Here is a 25116-nt window from a genome sequence, read left to right on the forward strand (position 1 = left end):
TTGTCATAACTCTGACACCATTAATAGCAGGCTAGTCCTAACAGCTTGCTGAGATATTTCACACAGCAACGCTGGCCTTTACTCAAAGTGAATCTGATGAACTCTCTTTGCCACAGAAATGGTATGACATGTTTACTCAGTCCAAAAGAGTTACAAACGTGCCAACAGAGGCCATCTGCCCAGTTTAATAGAGAGAACCTGTTTCCATTGAGGAACTCTGCAGTTAATAGTTAATAGAAAAAGTAGTAATTTGCTGGAACTATTATATAAAATAAAAAACAAACACAAAAAAGGCATTTTATATATATATCTCAGCTTTGGTGTAGAAATGTTAGCTTTATAGTTAGCATAAGTTATGTTGCTAGCATGATGCTAGTTTTCAATAGCTATTCATTGAGGTTTTCATATAGCTGTTAGCTAATGGTGCTCTATCTTAAGTTTCACAGTGGGTTTACTACTAATAATAGCTTTAAAAATCTCAATATCATTGCATTTTTTTTCTGGAATCTCGAATGCCTATAAGCTAACTGTGAAATAGGACAACACTTGTTTTGAGCTGCTTATGTAAGAAAACATGGAATAAAATAAGCTGTTCTGATTTGCCCTGCTTTTTAGGTAATTATGGGTAATCATTAGTGTATACTGTTCTCATGTGTTTATCTCCATTCCAACCCTGACCCAAGAGCTAAAAACAAACAAACAAAAACTCAGCATCTGTGTGTGGCTCAACATCTGGACAGGGCTGTTTAAACAGGGTGAAAATTCAGCTGTAATGTTTGATCCTTTTAAAGGTTTGACCAGGGCAAGTCAAAACCCAAGGTCAAAAGACCCCAGGGAATTTTGAGGCTGATATTTGAGGCTTGCAAGACATGCATGTAACTAATTCTTTTACTGTATGATGCAGATTTAACTGAATGAATAAATGATTTTACCAATGAAGTGCCCCAATGGTTCTTGTTCCTGTTCTATGCAGGGTATTTTTCTATGTTTTTATGCTGTTTTAACTGCATACAAGAATGTGCATATTCATATTCTCAGATACTGGAATATGTGAAAAATGTAGGTATTCTTTTAAAATAGAAAAATAAATGTCTGATAATTACTACTAATAATAATACATTGTGCTTTTTAAGAACCCAAAGCATGACCAAAGTACAAAAGAAAAACGCCAAAAGACAAACATAAATACAGCAATACAGAGCATACAGTATAGCAGAGCAGTGGTGAGAGTAGGCAGTCACCCAGTCAGCAGTGCTGAACTATGCGTGCAAAGAGGGCCCCCTAAATATACAGACAGTACCAACAGTTACAGATGCACCAAGCAACAGCAATGAAGATGGGTTCTGATGGTCGACACTAGCAGCCACCAGTAGCAGGAAAAGGAGGCCACCACCTACCAAGCAGCAGTGATGACAACAGGATGCCTTGGTCTTCAAGCCCAATCTTTAGCATCAGTTCTAGCGGTCAGCTAAACATCAAGCAGCAACAAACACAACAGTGGAGGCCAGTGAAAAACGAATAGAAATTTCAGAACAAAACTGAATAAAAGTAAGACACGAGGGAAAGCAGCATTCAAACATAGAGATGCCAGCATGTTCTCGCCCAGAAATGGCATCAGATAGACACACCAAGTTAAGGGTTACACTGTATTCTAAGGTTGTTTTAATCAGGATGTTTCTGAACTCAATTAGACCCATCAAATATCTGTCAGAAACTGCACTAAACTGACTGAACATCACCCACATTACCCAAAAGGCAGTGTAAGACCGGGCTTGTGGTCTAAAAGAAAAATACAGGATTACTAGATAAATCTTGATTTTGGATTTTTTTGGAGTCTGGATTTTTTACTGCCTTAGTTTGTTACTAGTAGTTTTATTTAATGTTGTAATTATTTAATGTATTTAAAGGAACACTACGTAATATTTTTACCTCATAATCACAGCTTCAAAATCATTGTGATGCTCCACCAAGCTATAAGAGAGAGAACAGAGTCTCTACAGTTAATACTCTGGGATCAGCACTGCAGAAACTGCACTCCCTTACCCCTCCTCACTGATTTCAATACACTTCTGCAAAAACAAATTACACTAGGGGGAGCCCCAGAAGCAAAACCCCCAAATGCTACCTAGTGTTCCTTTAACATGTATAACGTATAATTTGTTTTCTTGCAGAACACTTTTTCTTTGTGCTTGGCTCTTGGCTGTCAAAAACAGTGCCATTTTTTTCCCCATGTCCCCATATTCATCTGTATCTAAGTAATATACAGAAATGAAAGCAAATATTACCACAGTACAGGATGGGCCATTTATATGGATACACCTTAATAAAATGGAAATGGTTGGTGATATTAACTTCCTTTTTGTGCCACATTAGTATATGGGAGGTGGAAAACTTTTCAAGATGGGTGGTGACCATGGCGGCCATTTTTAAGTCAGCGATTTTGGATCCAACTTTTGTTTTTTCAATGGGAAGAGGGTCATGTGACACATCAAACTTATTGGGAATTTCACAAGAAATACAGTTTTAACAAAATTACGGATACTGGAAGCCTGTGCTAGCATTTCTCCTGCAGTGTTGCTATCAGTGTGTGAACACAATGGGCAGCACTTTATAAGTGGTCAGAAACTTGTAAATAACTCATGAAAGAATAGTTATGTTAAAACCAAGCACACCATTGTTTTTCTTATATATTTCTTATATCCCTAGGAATGGGCTAGTTGTGCAGCATAAAGTGACATAAAATTGGATCCACTGTCATGAGACAAATCTCCAGTGTTAATTTAAAGCTATCTGGTTAATGGTGAATCTTGATTCAACTAATAGGCTAATTAATTAATACTTTGTCAGTTGAAATAAGTGGTATAGAGCAGAAAAACACACAGAAAAATATAGGAAACTACTAATACCCATACTATTTTCTGCAAAAACATATGAAGGCCATGGAAAAGCTTGATGAGGTTCCAAATTGTCACAAACATTTTATGATGTCACAGAATAGGAGCTTATGATTTATGATGTCGTAAATAAGGAGCTCATCTACACACTGAACTGATTAATGAGTCATAAACATAATGAAATACACAGAGCAAATATGGCTCTTGCTTAAACATGTATGTCATATTTTGCCTGTAAATTTAAAATGTCTGACTCTTTGATGGTCACATGTTTTAAACACTTATTTCTCATCAGGATAAAACAAACTGTTCACACAAATACAACAGTAAGCTTTAATCTTAATTACTCAAAACAAAGCTTAAAGATAACTGATGGAGTCTGACTGAACAAAAAAACAGTATAAAAATGCAGATCAAATCAAACAGCACAATTGCATTTACACTTTTATACTGATATGTCGAAGTCATAATTTTTCCATATGCTTTATTCCAAAACGAAAGCTATTTCCAGTTAATCTTTAGGTTTGTATTTGAAAGTAGTATTCGACCGCAGTAGGTCTGAGGTCTTAGAAAATGATCTGCAGGCTTGCAGAAAGGCTAAGTGAGAGTGGTAAATTTCCTTTCAGCTTCAGACGTGGTGCTGTGCTCCTATTCATGCATGTCATGGTCCTGTCAGGTGTTTTCAGTTTAATATCAGTGATGATGCCTAAGTGTCAGCAACAACCCTGAGCTCCATGTAACAGGAATGTATGGTTTAAGTGTCAAGGGACAGGGCATATTCCTCCAGCTTTGTATGCTACTGTACTACTAAAGGTATGATTTTTTGGAAATAAGAAATTATTATTGTTTTCTTCATACCATGTCTAGCAGGATAGCAGGATGTAGTTGGATTAAACTTGAAAAATGGGTTTTTCAAAACAGATTACAAAATTTTTGATCCTGAAGATTTGGATCCATATGTTGTAATCCAATCCAATTTTTAATCAGGACTATATGCTACAGTTGGGTTTTCGAAAACTTCTAGCAGAAATGTTGGATAGTTTTGAGGTGGATTCAAGCAGGATCCAAGTGTGTTGAGCATACACTTAATGCACTGTCAGACATTTTGTCACTGTGGTGGTACCCTCAAGGGTAGATACTTGTACCTTTAATTAGGGAAAATAATTGTACCTTATTTTATTATAATTGTAGATTTTACTGTGTTGATTTCAAACGCCCCATTTCATTCTAGAACTTTTATTTTGGTTTTATATATGACAGTTCTTTAATGAAAGATTACAAACATGTATCACTCCTTCTAGAGAAGAGAATGTAATGTACCTTTAAGGAACAAAACTGGACTTTTAAACACTGCTGTACCTTTACACAGTTTGTACCTTTAGTGACCAATATTGTACCTCTACCCTACTTTATTTTCTGAGAGTATACAGAAATGACTTACATATGTGACAAGAAATAACAAACTATATATATATATATATATATATAAAGGTGTTGGCAAGAGTAAGAAACAATTATGAATGTGGAATGCTGTATTTAAACTTCATTTATCTCCTGATCACTGAAATTTTAGTAATTTGAATACAGCAGGTAGTGTCACAGTCACACAGCTCCAGGGACCTGGAGGTTGTGGGTTCAAGTGCCACTCCGGGTGACTGACTGTGAGGAGTATGGTGTGTTCTGCCTGTGCCCACATGGGTTTCCTCCCACAGTCCAAAAAAAAAAAACCCGTTGGTAGGTGGATTGGCGACACAAAAAGTGAACTTCCAAGCAATTTCTGTACTAAGTGTGTCCTCAACTCTGTTAATCCTGCTTGAATCCACCTCTCAATGCGAGATCATGATAATCCTATTATTTGGTATCAAAACTATCTAGGATTTCTGCTAGAAGTTTTTAAAAACCCAATTGTGGCCTTTAACCCTGATTAAAGTTTGGATTACAAAATCCACATTCAAATCTTCAGGATCATAAAACATGTAATCTCTTTAGAAGTTTAATCCAACGAGATTATTTCAATCTTGTCGGATACCTTTCGAAAAACCTGCCCCTGTTTCAGAACCACGTTTAAGTTGTTGCTTGGTCAACAGAACTGAATGACTGAAAAGAATCAAACCTCCACAGCCTGTAGGTGGCGCCATTAGGCAACTTTATTCTTAAATTCTTTGGTTATGTTTTAGGTTTTTGCCACCACTCATATTCAACAAGTTTAACACAGGCTTATGAAACTGATTTGGAAAGTACATACAGGTGGTTAACAATGTTTATTAGTGTTTCTAGAAGCATGACCAATTTTTAGTTCTACATTTAAATTTTGAAATATGTGAACACCTTTTCAACAATTTACAATCCTATGCCACTTATATCGAGTGAAAGAATTGTTCTAAAGACAAAGTAAGGCACTTGGATTCATTCTTCTTTCCCAAAACAGGCCTCAGACATCACAATGATATTTAACAGCATTGCTTAATCGGATGTATATGTCTGAGTTATGAGTTTACACAAGTTATTACATTGCATTATGATTTTTATTAAATTATGCCATTAGTGCAGTGAACCACAACAGCTGCCTTTATTTCAATATTCTTCCTTTTGCAGATGCTTTCTTTCAGAATTGTGGACAGACACAAAAACATCTGTGTTTAACAAGAGTGTTTAACAAAAACATCTGAGCCTGAATAACACTTTTTTTTTTGCTCAACATGATGATTTAATAATTAGTGATGCAGCTTAAAACATATTTTAAATCAGCATTTTCCAAACTCTTGTATTGTAGGTCCTTGCAGTCTACAGTCTAGTAGTCCTAGCACCTTACTTACATAAATATCAAATTACTCATGATGAAATCTATTCAGAGCATCAAAACCCTACAATTATGTCAAATAAGTGGCCCTCCAGAACTGGAGATAAACTTACACATTTTTGAATTCTTTCACAGTTACATGATTTAAGGTCAATACAAATGCAGACAAATATCTGCAGTTCATATTTGCTCTTGTATTGTATCTATGTACATCATTGACGGTTACACTAGATGCATCCTGTTTAGTCCTAATAAGATATTTTGTAGACAGGATCACCAACATGGAGGATTCCAGTCTTCTTGATTGTGTAATACTGTCCAAGTACAGGTGCTGTACTCTTTGAAGACTCTCTTGGTCGATAGCTGGATAAAGACAAGAAATCAGCTAGAATGAAAATGTAAAACACCCGTCCTTTCCTGGGCATGTTTTACCAAATAAAACACACATACAAACCACAAATAATGTTAGTAAATTGTATGCATCTTTGATTATCATAAGCAGCTCAGGGAAAAAAAGAAAAAAAAAAAAAAAAAAACACTGAATCGCTATGTCTGAAATGGCCCCTAGTCCTTACATTACTACACTGACCCGAACTCAAGACGGTGAACAATTTCAGGCACAACCTCATGTGGGCTTTTAACAAATAATGCAGTGGATTATGGGTCTCCACTAGTGTACAAGGGCTGTACCCTACATTTTGCAGTGTATTATGGGATTGTTTGAATGCACTAATGATATGATATGAATCCACGACAATATGATTCACTACTACAAGATGGGGAACCCCACAATAGTGCACAGATTAAGAGAGTTTCTACACTCCATTTGATCAACTCCACAGATCATATGTATGCAATATGTACTTCTACAATTGCAGACTAGTCCAAATATTTCTAGCTTTTCTTCAGTTTACCCCATAAGACAACCACAAAGCAGATATTATTTGGGTGTTGGATCACTCTCAGCATTACAACGACAGTGGACCTTTGGGTGGTGATTGAGAATGACCCACCATCCAAATAATAGCTGCTTTGTGGTGGTCTTGATCACCAATGAACTAAGGTCTGTGATTGTAGAACTGCAAAATGAAACATGGTCATGTACAAGGAGCAAACGTTGCTTTTAAAAAGATCTGGAGCTATCTAATTCAGTTCAACAGAAAATTAAAACCATAACCAGAGTGTTATCTTGGGTTCACTGTTACAATGTGTGACTGATTAACAGAGGGGGTGGAGTTTATGCCAGTAACACAGAGTTAAAGCTGGAAAAAACAACATTATTGATTGCCCAGCCAAAAACTGGTGTGAGATTCAACAACAGTATACACACTTCTGTGGTTTTTAAAAGGCAGTGAATACACAAAATGTACACAGCTTTGTCAGTTCAGAAACTACATGCATGTCTGTTTCTACAAGGGTACTCTTATGAAAAAACTCTGTATAATCTTCTGAGAATGTTTTTGTACCTGTTCCGTCACAAGTCACTGAACCATTCTTTGCCACTACTTTAAAGAACTGGACTAGTACTTTATCCAGTGAGTCTTACATTATATATTATACATTATGAGAAGGCCATTATACTGTCCCCTAGTGGTCTGGATGCATCAAAAAATTCTTTACTTATCCATTTTTAAACATAGTCTTCACTCTGATGTATAAACATCTTCATTTAGGGACTACAAAGCAATTTGATTAAATAAGAGTTACCCTTCAGAGAAGAAAATATTGACAATATTATATAATAATTTTGATGAATATTATTTGCTGGCTTTTTTTGTAAAACGCCACTAAAATGTTATTTAAATTGAAGCACTGCAAACATATCTGAAAACTTATTTAACCAAAATTATACAGAAGCCTCTACACAAAAATACTTCCAGTACTCGACTATTTTTGAATACATTCTTTTCATTTTCTGTAAAGACATCTGAAGGAATATTTTTACAAACGTTCACTCTATATTCCATTCTTGGTTTTATTGTCTCTCCTTATTAAGAATTACCTTGTGTCTGATCTCTTCATACATATGTTCTTAAATTTGCTCTTAAAGGCTGTTCTGACTGGAAATTAAATGAACGAAATACATTATTTGCTGTCTATCCAGTTCTGTTTGAAGAAGCCTTTAATTAAGTGTGACTTACGTTTTGAGAGTGTCCAATGGCTCTTTCCTACTGATGACTCCAGTCTCTGGATCAACAGTGGTGAAAAGGCACCTGCAAGTTAAATACACACCAAATACAATCACTAAACATAATACTGGTTAAACAATCAGATATCAGCATATTGTTCGAATCCATACCTTCCACAGCCAATGACTCGCTTCATTTCCACCTGACCAATCTGAACATGGTCCCATATGTCCTGTTTGATAAGATAACACAACATCTAAATAAGTCCATTCAAAAGCTAGAGACAAAATCAAGTAGAAAATTAACTAACAACAAAACCATTTTTTATACTGAAACTTCAAGTACCCAAACAGTACTTTGGAATTGTTTATTATTTCTACCGTATATGGAATGTCCATCATACCTCCTTGAAAGCCTCACAATCACTGACCACAATGCTGGGCCGGAACTGACGAACAGATATTTCTCGACCTAGTCTGCTACTGACGTCATTCACTGAAGCCTCAGACATCAACATAATAGGAGCAGCATCTGGGTAAGCCACCTAAGCCAGCAGAGCACTGAGGTGAACACCAAAGTCATGCAAACAAATACATATATTTTCCTTTATAACCCAAGGAGTAGCCACTGGATTCTGAGCTATATTTAGATCATACAAAGTGTGGCTGGATGTAGCACAATGGGTAAATCATTAAAAGCTGTTATACAACTATAAAAACTGGTTATAAGATTTTTATATGTAACTTATACTGAAAATTAAACCGTTTAGCAGGCCTCACACGCAGAGCACCTCAATAATAAGTGTATAGAAAAAGGACGGGATACATTGTTGTATTCTACATTTGACCTCAAGCATTTGTTATTTTGTGGTTCTTCTGTGTCTTGGGAATGTTTGGGAAAATATGGTGTAAAATAATGTGTTTAGTAAAAGGTTTGATGGATTTTAAAAAGCATCATAGTGTGTATATGGATCTGATACAGGAATCTCTTGTGCTGTCTGTGAAAGGACATCAATACTAAACCTCTTCATCCTTGGGGAAGGCAGGCTCATTTTCAGCTGGCCTCCTGGCCCTCAGGTGAGGTTCAAAGTGCACCAGGCGATAGGTCTTTTTTCCTCCAAAATATCGAGTTAGCCAGCGAGAAGCTTCATCACCACAGTCTCTGCCTTCAGTGTCTGAACTAAAGATTCTGGAAAAGTGTTATTTAATTCATTTTCTGTACAAACTGAACACAATTTTAAGAAAACGTGAGGACATTTTAAAGGAAGTTTGTTTCAGGTGGCAGTCTCCAATAAAAGGGTCATGGCCAATTTTAAGATCATTTATGAATAAGGTTTTGCAGCTAAGGTTATAGTTCCAAGCCCAAAACTCATAGAACACAGCAAACTACACGAAGAGTTATGTCACTGTGCAGCTACCTGCAGCTGTAGATGGGGTTGGAAGGCTGGTGCAGGGGAATTCTTAACTCCTCCATATCAGGACCACTGAGACAGATCTGACCACCCTTACATGTCATCGACACCAGAACAAGACGAGGCTCCTGTCGTCCTGTCACCATGTGGCCATCTTCTGTAATCACAAGCCAGTAGCTGCAACGAAAAAGACATGTCTACACCGCTCCTCCTGATTCCCATAAACGTCGAAGCAGCGTTCACAATTCTGCAGGAAGAGTTCCCGTAATCCTCACACACTCACCGATCTTGAAGCTCTCCGCACTTCAGTCCCATTCTCAAACACTCTGCGGCATCCACGGGTACAGCTTTTCCCGACTTCAGGGGATGAAGCAGCAGCTGAGAAACAACTCCTACTTGAGTCAACTGCTTCTGTCTTCGCATGTATTTGTAGCCGAGTCCTATTCCCAGCAGAGCCACGCTGGTGCCCGCAATATACAGAGAAACTTTCCTATTCTCGGCGAAGTAGTTCGTAATAAACTCCATTTTCAGACAAGCGCACTACTCGAGATTTCACATGTAAACAAAACTGTACAAAGAAAATGGAGTCCGGTGTTATAAAATACTCTGGGGAGCAGAGAACACTTCACTGGCAGCAACCTGACCAATGAATACAGACCTACATTCAATTGGGCCTAGTTTTAAAGAGACAGAATTTGTTAACGTCTTTCTTATTTAAGCATTTCTCTGAGGATTCCTGGGAATAATCTATTGCCAGCTTACTTTACACAAAAGACCCGTCAAAGCACAAGCACGCGCAAAAATAAGCCCATTTCATACCGATTTATACCGGGTTTAACTTGAATTAATTTAAACAAAATAAAATGTGACCTGTAACAACCATGCAAGAGCTGCTTACACATCCCCCACCACGTTAATGTGGAGAGAGGTTAGTCTCAAAATACTTTACACATGCGTAAATGTTAATCCACAAATCATTTATAATTCATTATTCACTAATGATCACTTCCCAATCCGTGTCTCACAGTCTGCCGTTTGTACAAATACAGTTACGTTCATAAATACAGGTTTTTGGTTTTCACATTATAATTTTATGTGAAAATAAATACATTTGTTTAAATTTACATTTCATATGTTTGTAAAGTCGAAGTCTTGAATTTAAAATTTATTTGTAAATTGTAGAATCTGCGTTTATGGATCAAGTCACTCGTGTGTTTTTCGTGACGTGCATTTGTTCATTTCCTCTCGCGGTTTTTTGGATTTTGAGACTCACATTTCACCCGATCCAAATACAAAGGCGGCCTGATCCACAAATGTGGCCAGCAGGCACGGGAGTGACTGGAGTCACAAACACAGATTCTATAATTTAAAAATAAATTTTAATTTCGAGACTAAATGTAAATTTAAACAAATGTATTTATTTTTGTATAAAATTGTGAAATATCTGTGAAAAACAAAATGATGTATTTACGAATGTAACTGTATTTGTACAAATTGCAGACCGTGAGACACAGATTGGGGTGTATTCATCTGTGAACAGTGAAACATACTTGTGACTTCTGTGTTTAATTTGTGGATTAACATTTACGCTTTATGTAAAGTATTTTGAGACTAATCTCTCTCCATATGTTAATTAGAGCTAAGAGACAGGGGGAAAACACTTTCAGCTCTCTTTTCAGATAAAGAAATATCCAGTGTTTTCCCCCCAAACCATCCACTGTACTCATCTTTTTTTTATCTTCATTCTGTAGGCAATTTGTAGTGAAGCATTTCATGCCGCATTTTACAGTTTATAAATGCCATGAGACATTTTCACAAACTAACTGATTACCAGTATTCAGTTAAATCCCTGAAGCTACCAGCAAAATTGATAAAAAGCAGAGTTAAGTGTTAACAACCACTTGAAGTAATGGTACAGGAAAAATAAACCTTCATGTTTTTTTCATGAGTTTCCTTATGTAGGAACTAACAGAACTTTAAGAAACAAATGAAAAATGAGAATACCTATTTATCTTGACTTTTATCTCAAGTATGAGGTAAAGAAAAAAAAATCAGGCCTCTGGGATTTTCAGTCCATTACTCTGAAAACACTAGAGGCCTGATTTTTTTTCTCAACCCAGACTGCAACACTGGCTGTGTCTGAAACAGAACGCTTTGTTGGTTTGCTGTCTCACAAGTCAGTGCCTTAGAAGGCAGCATTTAAAAATTAGGATGTTTGTAACTGAGTTGCATTATAGACAGGCTATGAAATCAGAAATATTTCAACACGTTACCAAGACACCAGTACATTTACAATGCTCACCAAAATCATTACAACTTTGAAGATATTGGAGCAGAAGCAGCGTTTATACAAGCATTAATTTCAGACACAACACTGCAATATAAACCAATCTAACACAAGTATGTTGATGAAGACTGAGCATCATGCTGTGTGTGACCATTGATTGCAAGAAATCAATAGCTCCAAGTGGTTTTTACTTGTTCCCAAATTTGAAGAATTGTCTCCATGGAAAGTAATATTCTGATGAACTGAAGTCAATGATAAATTGTAATTTATCAAGTAAGGTCCAAATATAGTTTTTTTTTCAAGGTATTGAAAAACTAAAGGCTAGATCTCAAAAATCTATGAAAGTTAAGATTATTACATAGAAAAATATGTACGGTGGCGCAGCAGGTAGTGTCGCAGTCACATGGCTAAAGGGACCTGGAGGTTGTGGGTTTGATTCCCGCTCTGGGTGACTGTCTGTGAGGAGTGTGGTGTGTTCTCTCTGTGTCTGCATGGGTTTCCTCCGGGTGACTGTCTGTGAGGAGTGTGGTGTGTTCTCTCTGTGTCTGCGTGGGTTTCCTGCGGGTGACTGTCTGTGAGGAGTGTGGTGTGTTCTCCCTGTGTCTGCATGGGTTTCCTCCGGGTGACTGTCTGTGAGGAGTGTGGTGTGTTCTCTCTGTGTCTGCGTGGGTTTCCTGCGGGTGACTGTCTGTGAGGAGTGTGGTGTGTTCTCCCTGTGTCTGCGTGGGTTTCCTCCGGGTGACTGTCTGTGAGGAGTGTGGTGTGTTCTCTCTGTGTCTGCGTGGGTTTCCTGCGGGTGACTGTCTGTGAGGAGTGTGGTGTGTTCTCTCTGTGTCTGCGTGGGTTTCCTCCGGGTGCTCCAGTTTCCTCCCACAGTCCAAAAACACATGTTGGTAGGTGGATTGGCGACTCAAAAGTGTCCATAGGTGTGAATGTGTGTGTGTGTGTGTGCCCCCTCCAGGGTGTGTTCCTGCATTTCACCCAATGATTCCGGGTAGGCTCCGGACCCACCGCGACCCTGAAATGGATAAGTGGTTTCAGACTTTAGTTGTTGTATATATATTTCATGTTAATGAAAATTGAATAAAATAATCTTAACCATAGACAACAGCATTTTTTTAAAACTTAAAAACAATCAAAGCCTGTTATATACTCCTAAATATAACAGGTTTTTATTTTAGAGTGTAAATGGTATTTGGACCTCTTTTTTATGGCTTTTAGATTGGCTATTTCCATGTAGCAGCTTCCAAAATGATGAGTTTAACTTGTAAGAGTAAGATATATACTGAATGCTGATATGACTGCATTTTAAAATTCATCAAATTAAGAATGCAGTGTTTGTCATGAACTGAAAAATAACAGTTCGATACAGTATTAGGAAAAAGATACAGTTAAGGTGTTGGTGCCTGCTTTTACTTACAAAAATGGGACTTTGGTAGTTAATGGAAAGCACATGAGCCCACAGGCAACAAAAGTACACAAAACTATTTTTGTGAACCTTGTGAACTTTTACTTTTAGTTTAGTTTTAGTTGTGAACAGTATGGGAAGAGCTGACAAAATGACAAAAGCATTTAGACATTACTCCAAAAGTACTTGTATTTTTCAGTTATGGATTAGAAATTGGATTTGGAAGTGAGTACATCAGAACCGTAAATGAGGCTGCGGAAGTTCTCTGCAAATGTTGTGTATGTATTTCCTTTGTTGTTGTTTCTCATTTGATGCTTTACATATGTATATTCAGGGTCAATGATCTCCTGCCAGACTATTTGAACAAAGTTTCTTTAAGTAATTATTGCTTTTAAAGTTACATCCATGGAAATATATCTCTTTCATGCATTGCCAGGGATACCCAAGATGGGCAGATCTCTGTGGATATCTGATGACAAATATAGAATCACAGATTTGTCATAGTTTCTTGGCTGGAAGGCTAAAATGTACATCATGTCCTGCCCTCAGTGACCTGCTGGTCAGGGCTATTTTTACCTTTTTCATGGATGTAGGTATGTACGGCCAGGGTAAAAAGATAGTAACAGATGCTGTCACCATAGGGGAGCAATACAGGCATTTGTTGAAATGGCTCTCCTTCTGTTGCAGTGTCATGCAGGTCTAATAGCTCAAGGCAAAGTCTTGGGCACAAAGCACTTTCTCCTTGGCAGCATCTAAGGGTGGCACGCTCGTCTGTGTAGGCCAAACATAGCCCAGATCAGCAAGCCCACTCTGAGTCAGAGGGGAATACACAGTGTCCAGATCACTGCTGAGAGCTCGAGGAGGAACCTTATGGGATAACGGCTGTATTTCTTATAGCTGCAGTTCAGAGCAAGGTCAGTTTTATGTTTTAGTCTATCGGACATACTATATAACGATAAATAAGTGCTCTGTCATTGTTCTCTAAAGAGTCTTCCATGTGAACATCCAGATGTGGACAGTCACTGCCATAATAATCTTGATCCTGTCTAATTGGTGTGATCACTGTTGAGCCCAACCTTGCTCTGTTCATCCTCATCACAACATCTTACGTCATCTTTTGTTCTTATCCTTCACTCCATGCAACTCTTATCAGGTTAATATACTGTAACTGTCTTCAGGAGGGGACACTATTCTTGTAAGAGGCTACACAGGGCTGGGCAAAGAACAGGAGTCATGTCGGCATGCCATCTGGATCAGCCATTCTGTTGTGGGTGTTTCATTTTCATGGTCATAATCCAACACGGTACAGTTTATTAAAAGATACGTTACAGCATTTGTAAATCTACAGTACAATAAATGAGCTGTGAATTCATCTAAAATTAGAATTAACATTTCAGATTAACATTTAGAAAAAATTAGAATCTTCTTCAAATAAAGACATGGTGATAAATAAAATGATTCAAACATATAACAAATAATTAAATGAAACAACAAAATTAATACAAATTACACGAGTGCCTCATTGACATGAGCAATATGTAGATACATGATGATTCACAGACAATAATATCATTATTTTACATAATGCGATTCACAGAAAATGTTAAATCAAAAATTTGAAAAAATCAGAAATTTGGAATATGTGAGAAGTAGCCTTGCAAATTTTCATGGAGGAAAATAATGAGTGACTTTACAAACCTCAATTCCAAAATGGTTATTATGTTATGTTAACAAATGGTTTGTGAGTGCCTTCATTTTTTTTACATTTGCAAACTGGATGCCTGCAACATTACTCTGAAAAAGTTGGAACAACAACCGTTTTAATTAGAACTCTTTAAACAGGTGATGAAATCACGCTTAAGTATATAAAGAAATAAACTGTATATTGTGAAGTTCCAAAGCCAGGGCCTGTCCTGGTGTTGGGGTGCGAAGGCAGCATTAACTGTGAAGGATATAAACACATTCTGGAGCAGCATATGCTGCCTTCTAGAAAATTAGAAAATGTCTTTTTCAAGGAAAGGTAACATTGTGGTATATATGTTCATGACACAGCACAGTTGCAAGGATCAAATTTAAAGTGTACAAAACAAAAAATACTGTTTATAGGGTGAGCATCAAATCTTTATTTTGGGTGAGCATTTTGCAAAATTTCACTTTTTGAAACTGAGGTTTGGATTATCGTTATAAAGCACAGTTAAAAATACTGCTTTTGCGCAGTGTATTGCACCATGTCAAGGAGTATTGCTTAACTGAAGTAGCAAGAAGTCCATTATTACTCTCATTAAGGTTTATATGGTCTCATCTTCACACGCAGAAGTAAGCAGTACTGTGGCTCTAAACAGTAACTACACCCAAAGACTCTTTTTATTAACAGCTTGTACTGCTTTGTAATTGTATTGCTTTTTAATAGCCAAACTGTCAAAGTCAGCTCTGTAGCACCCCTCATCTCCCTCCAGCCCACAACTCTTCCTCCTGCATCCTGCAGCACACCTTTCAATAACCACCTTCAGAGCATTTATTTATTTATTTTTAACTAGAGGTAGAGTTAGTTGAAGCTAGGGGGTGTAGTTACCATTTAAAACATAACAATTCCTAAACTACATTAACTTTCCTTCTTGTACTTCAAGGATTGTTTCATAGAACAAATCACATGTACTGTTCCTCCTTACTGTAAAAGGTTGTTAATCAGCCAGGCTGATATGCACATGATAATACAAGGGTAACGTAGGTTACAAGTGATGACATTTTATCGTCAGTTTGCCATGTGACCACTGCTAAATTTGTGGCCTTATATCATCACACACCTGTCTTAAACAGTGCATGTGGTGTTTTGCATAATGCTAATTGATAATAGTTTAATAGCTTCAAGCTAAATCATGTCTTGTATGATAAAAGACATGGGGTTTGGAGGAAATTGTGCAAATTCATCTAACTTTTCCTTTCTGTAGTGCTTTCCGGCATCATTACAATAATTCATGCACGTATACGTGAAACATACAGTAACTCAGTTATTTCAGCAAGTATCTACCTGTCGACACCTGAGCTAGACATCTAGACAGAGCTGCGCCTCTTGGAGTGCAGTCTATATGGGGAGATGCTCCTGAGCTCGGTGGACACAGTGCTGACGGCGGAGCAGCGCTGGGAGCTGCAGACACAGCCCATGGAGCCAGGCTCGAAGAAGTGCATGGGTGAGATGTCTCCCTGCTCCATCAGAGCATCACTGAATGACATGTCCTGTGGGAGCATTACCATCTTTTCCCGGCTCTTATACCAGAGGCAGGAGCAGATAGTCTGGAAGTGGAGCACCTCAGCATAGACATTCTTCAGTCCCCGTCTCCTAGTGTCCTGCTCAGTGACCGGTTCTGGTTTCTGGGCGATGACCCGGTGAGGAGGCAGAGCTTTCTGTTTGTCTGTACAGAGTAGGGCCCTCTGTTCAGCATCCCGTCTCTCATCCTCAGCATTCATGGTCATGAACCGCAGGACCACCAGGTTGAGGAAAGCTCCAATCACCGTCAGGCCCATCAAGATGTAGACGAAGCAGAAGGCCACATAATGGGGGTCAGTGTGGAGGGCATTGTGTTTCTGCAGGGCCACGTAGTCTCCAAAGCCGATGGTGGTGAGGGTGATGAAGCAGTAGTAGAAAGCATGGAAGTAACTCCAACCCTCATACTGCGAGAAGGCAGCAGCGCCCACACACAGGGTGCCCACACAGGAAAAGAAGCCAATGGTCACCATGTTGGCCATGGACACCTCCGGCCGCCGCAGGCCTGCGCACTTCTTGGCTTTGTGGAGCAGGAAACGGACGAAGGTATTGATGCGTTCACCCAGGCTCTGGAACATCACCAGGGTGAGTGGAATGCCCAGCAAGGCGTATCCCATGCAGAACGCTTTCCCTGCATCCGTGCTGGGAGCAGCATGGCCATAACCTGTGACATCAAAGCATCAAAGTGTCAAGGTCCATTATTCTCTCATACCGCATGTGCTCAGGTAAGACACAACCAAGACTCAAGCAGCGAAAATCAAAGAAAGACAGTTACTATGACAAGTTACAGAAGAAAAAGCCAAGATTCATTCATTCATTCATTCATTCATTCATTCTTTATCTGTTCAGGGTCACGGTAAAAGCCAAGATATTAAAAGTTAAAATAAAGTTTAAAAACCAAATCATGTTTACACAGATTTCTAGGCTATGCCAAACATGGACAATTTGGTGTCTTAAATTTGGTTCTTTAGTTTATCACCGATCACAAATGACAAAACGGCATGCTGTGCGATATGTAAATATTAATAAAATGCAACGATGTGCAAATCATTTAAACCCTATATTTAATTAAAAAGAAGAGACAAAGACAACATATTAAATGTTGAAAAGTGCAGCATGTTTTGGATCCAGTTTTTATATATAGTTTCTTCTTGGGATAATAGTTAATAGTTTTAACTTGGATGCAGTGATGAATAGTGTTCACAGGCATTCATTTTAGGAAGTGTTTCTGAGTCCATACAGTGATTTCCAGTAAAGAAAGTTGTTTTTAATTCAGTGCCACTTTTAGGCCTGAAGATCGCAGCCAGCCAGTATTGGTTTTTGAGCCTTGTCCTTTGCATATAAAGATTTCTCCAGATTCTCTGAAACTTTTAGTGATATTACGTATTGTATCTCATGACATCCTCAAGTTCTTTACTATTTTATGTTGAGAAAAGTTATTCTTGAACTGTGGCACTAATAGCGTGCACAGTCTTTCACAGAGTGCTGAACCCCCCAACATCTTAATTTATGAAAAACCTCAAGAGTTGCTCTTTCTAAACGCATATCATTGGCATCAAATTTGAAATGGTAATATATATTCTTTAAAAATATATACAGTTTCCACATTTGTAATAGAGCTGTTGTTGATTGCACCTCATTGTATTCTGGTTTTCTCTGTATTTTGCAAATCAACATTTCTGGAAATGTGGTTTGAGACCACCCTTCATTTATTAGTTTTCCAGTCAACACAGGGAATATTTGCAGAGATTTTTCTTAGACTCATGCCTTATTTCTTAGGATATATATATAATTCTTAGGATATAAGTATAAAGATATTCCACATGCATACAAAATCAAGGTCCATAATATAAGTATTAAAAAATTGTTCCAGGTCTGTAAATCTGCTGTGAGAAATCTACTCTGATCATAAAACACAACTTACGTATAGTAATAACTCTTTATATTTTAAAGTTCAGAAGCCAGGATCTTTCATTGGGGTGTTTAATGAGTAAAATACACTTATATGAAGAAACCATTAACATTAAAGGATATATAAACATATATAAACACTTTCAGTCTGTGTTTACTCTGATAATGAGAAGAAGAAAACTTCTGAGGTATGGAAAAATGTCCCTGCAGTTTTTTTTTTACGAGACTAAAATCAAGTCTCTTAAAAGGAATGGAAGCTATTACACAGGCAAATGTCGAACGTTAAATACTGAAGGTCGTGTTATATTTAGCCATAAAGCCTTCTGTGTAATTGTCTGTTAAATATGTGCTTTCTGTTTTATTTCATGACACCGCTTAGACTGAAAGTTAAACAAACAAAAAAAAGGAGTGTTTTTTCTCATTTGCACAGTACTGTAGCCAGCAAGTAATGGAAGTTCGCCAGTTTGCACCGTGTGCACTGCTTGCCTAAATTATCCATACTGCCTCAAACTGCCCTGAGTAGCTGGGTGATCTCAAATGGTATTGCTTACATGACTTCTGGCACATGTCATATGTACATCATTTTGAAGCTTGTGCTGTATGGGAATTTCCTGTCTTTTTTAATAGACATGAATAATTCATTGACATAATATTGAACATTATGAGTATTGCATCAGTTTGACATGGTTTAAACTTAAAAACATCTATTCAATCAGTTTGGTTGCCTTTCACCCTCTGTCAACATTTCAAGATGAATGACCCAACTGAAATGGCCAAAGAATGCTCTAAAACTGCTCTCGTTGTATTAACAGAAATGTGAGTGTTTTTCCTTTTCCTATGAAGGAAACTTGTTTCAACAGTGGCAATATACTTTTTTTTTTTGATAGTTACAGTCTTTTTCTCTCATATATCACTTAATGCAACATTTGTAAAACTAGCTGTAAAAAGAGTGAGTACATTTACATTTTAAAATTTATTAAGATTCTGTGAGGTTAGTGTTTTCTTCAGATACTCAGCTTAGATGGTTTAATATGGTTTTCCTGCCTTAAATTTGCCTCAAAAGTGTAAACAAAGCACAAGGTTTAAATCTTCACTTTCAATAAAAAAAAAATGAAAAAAAAACAGTATTTCTCAAGTACATCTGTAAACTGTACACAGAACATTAAATAGCAGTTCAGATTTGTTTGTCACAAATCAAGCTGAACTAATCTGAGACATATATAATAAAATAACTTGATGAGAAAGATTACAGCTACAGAACTGGCCCGCACTAATGCTCCGTATTTGTCTGGATTGGGCTGTTAAACAGATAAATGTTGTTTAAATTAAGACCGTGTCAACCACTTATTCCACATCTACATCATAAAAGTCCAACTGTACCGGTGCCAGAATGGAACTGCTGCGTCATTTATAGTGGAATGGAAAAAATCTAATAAGAAGCCAGAATTTTCCTGCTGCAACATTTAAGGTGTCACGGAAAATTTGAAAAAGAAGACTTAATATAAGTAACTGCTGCTTGATTTATAAAGGAATGGAAAATTTAATTAAGAAGACAGAGCATGGTAGAGATGAACGACTGCAGTATGTGAGAGGTTGAAATACTTTGCAACTAATGGGGCTAAGGATTTTGCAGCTTAACAACAAAGGTTACATCCTGCGCCCTTTTAATTGGAATAGAAATTAATTTCTTACTTCTGCATTAGACATTTGCATTAGGGAAACCTACTTAATGATAATGTGCAATAATTTGTCATTGTACAACGTACAATGAATTGTGTGTTCCGTATTTAACCCATCTGTAGCAGTGAACACACACACACACACACACACACACACACACACACACACACTCTAAGGGCTGTGAACACACACGCAGAGCGGGGAGCCTTTAGCTCAAGGGCACTCCAGCCATGGTTGTTCGCCGGTTCTTGGGACTTGAGACTGCAACCTTCCGCTACTAAGCCCGGTCCTCTAATCATTAGGCCAAGGGTGCTCCACATTATGCCAAGGCTGTCCCACTTTGGTCTTGTAACTGTATCTCCTTAAGGAACTGGCTTGTAACACACCCACTCATACTCACTCACATACTCAGTTACATGTTTAACTAAATACTCCACAAGGGGCACTATTAGGTGCTTTGCATCAGTGACACTATAACCTTTTTTATGTTTCATGTGCTGTGTCTCAGGGGAGCCTTCGTTATTTAATAGTTAGTTTCCAACTTTCTCAGATGTGCACTGCAAATAGAAGAGGCCAGAGGCTGATGTAACATTTTGGGATTTAGAATGATGGATGTTTTTATTTTTCTAACCTGAACTATGTGCTTAAAGGCACTTATTTTAATTGAATGAGGGAACTTAAAGTTCTTGTTACCCAATTAAATACATAGGTTGAGTATTAAAAAGTATATACAGTATGATGTGTATGACTTAAAATCTACATGAAACAACAGCAGCACTTTATTGAGCTGGTCCTCTGTAGATGGTTTGTGGTCTGATGCGCAGTGTATATATAAGGATCATTCAGTTAAATATGTATTAAATGCAACTGAATTTACTGAGTGTGAAAAACCCCACTAAATCTATCCCCTTGAAAATCAACTGAGAATCACCAGACAGTTTGTGAATAATTTCATTATCCGTAGAGAACTTATAGGGGACCATTTAAATAAAGTGTGATTGAAACAACATTTTATTTGTGATGGTGTTCTGTGTATGCATGCATTTTATTCGACTGTGACTCCATATTTCTAGCTTGGAATATGAGGTGACTGAGGTAAACAGACTGGTTAATGTCTTGAAGCTTTTTTTTTGATCAGTAGTGTTGGATTTGTGTATAACCTGCATTTATTTGTACATGCTCTGTTTAAACACTAAAGTAAATATTAGGACTTTAGTCCATTACACTTAGCTCTCTCAGTATTATCTCGGTGATGTTGTAAATGTTCCAAAGTGGCGCAGAGTAATATCGCGTTTAATTTGAGATATGTGCTCAGCTTGTGCGCTGTCTTCAGTGTTCCATAGTGAAAGTCGAAGACTAAAAGACCTCAGGGCAAACATCTGTAAGGCAAACATTTCTTATCAGCAGATGAGAATCTACATTTATGTAAAATCACTTACTTAACATCAGTCATCAGGCGAACTGCAGTGAGTACAACTGGGGGCCAGGATGAGTAAGGAATACATTTTGCAAATGACTGAAATAAGCGAGCCACTTCAGGTGAATGTTACTTTATAATATAATTTTTTAAAAAATACTCCTTGGACGAGGTTGGAATGAAGATGCCGATGTCACTGTAAAGTCATAACACAATGGCAAGATTACAAGATTATTAAAGTCCTAGTGCTTTATTGTTTGGCTCCGGAACCACCATGACCCTGAACTGGAGGCAGTTACAGACAATTAATGAATGAATGGATTAATGAATGAGTATTGCTGTGAATGAGTTTCTGCTAAATGTAAAGGGTATGGTTATGAATTACCCTGTAAACTCTGATGAATGCATGTTTTCTAGAAGACGTTTTTGATTATGAATATAGTTTAAATTATTAGGATAGTTTGATTTGAACAGAAAAAGACTTTAAAGTCTTTTGATGATATAATGTGGTTATGCCACATGATAAGAGGCAGAGGGCAGAAGTAAGCCTTCATTAAAGCTGATAACTTATGTAGAAACAGATTTGAGTGAATATATATTGATAGAAAATGCTGAAACAAATTAATTTCTATTACATTTAACATTTTAAGAGACATTGTGTTATAGGTGCCATTTATTTATTTATTTTAAATAATAACTAAAAAAAAACTTAAAAACAAATAAAGTTTAACAAATTCCTGCCTGTAGTCTTGCCTGTGTGGAGAATTAAACATCCACTGTAAAACCATCTGTTTAGGTATAGAAGCCAAGCAAAACAAGTTTCAGGAATGCTTTTTTTAACCAGTGCTCTGTTGAGCTGCTCTGTGAGCTTTGAGCATAAACAGTGGGGAACGCTTAATTGCAGTGTCAAATAAACAACCGTGTTAAAGAAGCAATCTCTTATTTTCATCAACAATCACCTCAGCCCAGGTTTTAATCAACACTATTTGGGTAATAGACATGACACGTGTTTTGTGGTTTTACACTGTACAGATTAACACGGGTTGTTACGTTTTGTCGACTTATAAAGTCATAAACATAATATAGTCATCGCCATCATGTGTTTTGTTAAAATGGTTGGTATCTGGTGGATGGGTCCAGCAGTCTGCAGCTTATATAATGTCACCTTTAAAAATAGGCTGTTTTAGGATGAATCATGGAATCCCACTGGCTCAACATGATTATCACTTCCATTATGAGGCATTAATTGGACAGGTAGACAATATAAGAGCATAAGAGTCCGAGCCTATCTTTGTTATTCTCTTTACTTAAAAATGTCTTTCTCCTTTCCATGTACTAATTTGCTGTGTTAGTATCTGGGATACCACTTTAAAACAAGACTGCACTTATTATAAAGGCTTATAAATTATTTAAATGTTGGTTTATAGTTACTAATTAGGTAGTAAACACCTTAAAAGTCATTAATAATCCTTCGTGACACAAAGATAGGAAGAGAGAATAAACTCAGACCAGAGAATGGGAATTTAGTCATTTCACATGTTACGATACACACCACATTATCATTAATGTATAAAAAGACACTCTGTTGGTGGTTAATTCATTAAATGGTTAAACATATTAACAAATATGTGATGAAGCCAACAGGCTTAAAGCTGACTGATGGAAAAGACAAACTAAAGTCAGTATGTGGCAAGATCTGAGGTTTAACAGTGGATGGATGTAGGTTCAGAATTTGGCAAACAATAAGTGACTGGTGCCCTTTGCATCTATGTTTTATAACTAATGTTTAATGACTATTAATGTGTTGACAACATCATTAATAAACAGATTTGAAACCATTTATAAACATTATAAGTGTAATCTTATTATAAAGTGAAACTAACTATAGGAAATAAATATTCCACACTGTGTACAAAGAGAAAACACCTGTGATTTAACTCAAAGGAATATACTTCTGCCCTCTTTCACGTCACACAGATTGTTAGAGGCACCCAAATATCAACCAAATACTTCACTTTAAAATTGCCATTCAACTTACAATTCTGTGTTTTCCCCAAACCGTTCTGCTCTATTTCGCGCTGTTTTTTCTTGAGCTAAATTGAGTTGTTTGTCTGTCTTCAAGCAATCTAGAATATTTTGTTGGACATTCAAATAAATAATTAAATAAGTAAAAGTCGATGAAAATTGAAAAGGTGCGGTCTGTATCAAGTTTAACGGGGATTCTGACAAAACGACATCGAGCATCATGACAAATACCTTCCAACACGGAGATGATTTTGAACAATTACACAGAGAGAGAAAGAGAGAGAGAGAGAGAGAGAGAGAGAGAGAGAGAGAGAGAGAGAGAGCCCTACCAATGGTGGTGATCACAGTGATGGCGAAGTAAAAGGAGCCGGCGAACTTCCACTGCAGTCCGGCTTTGTGCGGCTTTAGGAGCAACACCACTCTTTCAATTTGGTCGAAATCCTCTTTGCTGAGGTTGTATTTAATCCCCAACTCGTTTTTCTGATAATCCAGATTTTTCCTCTGGATTCTCTCTTGCTTGGACTCGAGCGCGTCGAACACTCCCGCTCCAATTAGCAAATAGGACAGAGTGCAGATAATCAAGGCGAGCGTGCGCACGTTCTGTCTCTTCATCTTCCTCGCGCCCTAAAGTCTCCGTTCCGCGTGGAAAGCCTGCGCGCGCTGCGTTGAGCTCAGCGGCCTCATGTCTCCGTGGACGCGCGCTTACTGACCCCTCGCTGCTCTCGGTTTGAGGGTCTCCCGTGCGCTGCCGCGTGGTCACGAGGGTCCGCGCATTGGGAGCTGTCCTTTCAGCACCACCCCCGAGCCGCGCGCCGAGCACGCCCTTATTTGGTCATTTGTTCCTTGGAGTTGAGCGCACGGGTCATTAGGGAGCGCGGGGAACGGGCTCTGTCCATGTCTATGAAATCATGAGAAGCCTCGGGTACACTGAGTGCAGCAGCGTGGGTGGTCTGTCCCAAGTGGACACAAGGACATTCTGAGACTCGGTCTTTTTAAAATGGCTCATGTAAAAAAGATTTTATGTAACTGCCCGGACTAAAAAGAATTAGTGTTTATATATATATATATATATATATATACCGAGTAAACTTTCTTTCTTTGTCAGGAACCTGGTGATGTGATAAAGTGTGTTGTGCTGGTATGAGTGGATTAGATACAGCAGCACTGCTGGAGTTTTTTAAAGCCCTCAGTGTCACTGCTACACTGAGAAAAATCCATCAACCAAAAATGTTCAGCAAACAGCGTCTGGTGTCCATTGAACCATCTCTGGATTTACATCTGCAAGATAGAACAAAGCGGTGGGTGTGTCTAACAGAGTGGACACAGTGTTTAAAAAAACACACCAACTCCTCACAGACAGTCACCCAGAGCAGGACTCGAACACACAACCTCCAGGTCCCTGGAGCTGTGTGGCTGTGCCACCATGCCACCCCATGTACAATTGTAGTATTGGTTCACATCACATTTTTATTTCACTTTTTAATAATTTGGGAACTAAACGGTTCTAAAAGAGATCTTTTTCCCATTCTTGTTTGAGACATCAGCTGAGCAACTGTCTGTTCACCATTGTCTGATGCTCCACTTCATGATGCACCAAAAGAGTCAGATCTGGCAAGAAATCAATTCAATCATGTTCTGTGTCTAGAAAGCCATGTTATTTATTCATTCATTCATTGTCTGAAACCTCTTATCCAGTTCAGGGTCGCGGTGGGTCCAGAGCCAACCTGGAATCATTGGGCACAAGGCAGGAACACACCCTGGAGGGGGCGCCAGTCCTTCACAAGGCAACACATACACTCACACATTCACTCACACCTAAGGACACTTTTGAGTCGCCAATCCACCTACCAACGTGTTTTTGGACTGTGGGAGGAAACTGGAGCACCCGGACA

The 25116-nt window shown here is 37.9% G+C and overlaps 2 protein-coding genes across 3 annotated transcripts; both read right to left on the bottom strand.

Moving 5' to 3' along the window:
- Positions 1-5027: 5027 nt before the first annotated feature.
- On the bottom strand, positions 5028-10126 carry marc1 (mitochondrial amidoxime reducing component 1). Of its 2 annotated transcripts, none has more exons than XM_066680934.1 (7): positions 9518-10126; positions 9241-9411; positions 8846-9002; positions 8227-8367; positions 7994-8055; positions 7836-7907; positions 5028-6057 (listed from the first exon to the last, which is right to left on the bottom strand). In XM_066680934.1, the coding sequence occupies exons 1-7, from the start codon at positions 9757-9759 to the stop codon at positions 5943-5945; spliced, it is 960 nt and encodes a 319-aa protein (XP_066537031.1). In that variant the 5' UTR covers positions 9760-10126; the 3' UTR covers positions 5028-5942. The 2 variants fall into 2 exon arrangements, with proteins under 2 accessions (XP_066537031.1, XP_066537023.1); XM_066680926.1 differs by having other exon boundaries at positions 8846-9011; positions 9518-10122.
- Positions 10127-14446: 4320 nt separating this feature from the next.
- kcnk3b (potassium channel, subfamily K, member 3b) lies at positions 14447-23883 on the bottom strand. The gene is made up of 2 exons (XM_066685118.1): positions 23554-23883; positions 14447-16855 (listed from the first exon to the last, which is right to left on the bottom strand). The coding sequence occupies exons 1-2, from the start codon at positions 23834-23836 to the stop codon at positions 15981-15983; spliced, it is 1158 nt and encodes a 385-aa protein (XP_066541215.1). The 5' UTR covers positions 23837-23883; the 3' UTR covers positions 14447-15980.
- Between the last annotated feature and the right edge of the window lie 1233 nt (positions 23884-25116).

The sequence above is a fragment of the Hoplias malabaricus genome, chromosome 1 (assembly GCF_029633855.1).
Source record: "Hoplias malabaricus isolate fHopMal1 chromosome 1, fHopMal1.hap1, whole genome shotgun sequence".
Classification (NCBI taxonomy): Eukaryota; Metazoa; Chordata; class Actinopteri; order Characiformes; family Erythrinidae; genus Hoplias; species Hoplias malabaricus.

Excerpts from the sequence above, each read along its gene's own strand:
- marc1 (XM_066680926.1), bottom strand. The coding sequence starts at position 9,759 with ATGGAGTTTATTACGAACTACTTCGCCGAGAATAGGAAAGTTTCTCTG. Across the intron at positions 8,056-8,226 it reads ATTGTGAGGCTTTCAAGGAG|GACATATGGGACCATGTTCA; the intron begins GTATGATGGACA and ends CTTATCAAACAG. Across the intron at positions 6,058-7,835 it reads CCATTGGACACTCTCAAAAC|CTATCGACCAAGAGAGTCTT; the intron begins GTAAGTCACACT and ends GTCTTTATCCAG.
- kcnk3b (XM_066685118.1), bottom strand. The coding sequence starts at position 23,836 with ATGAAGAGACAGAACGTGCGCACGCTCGCCTTGATTATCTGCACTCTG. Across the intron at positions 16,856-23,553 it reads CACTGTGATCACCACCATTG|GTTATGGCCATGCTGCTCCC; the intron begins GTAGGGCTCTCT and ends TTGATGTCACAG.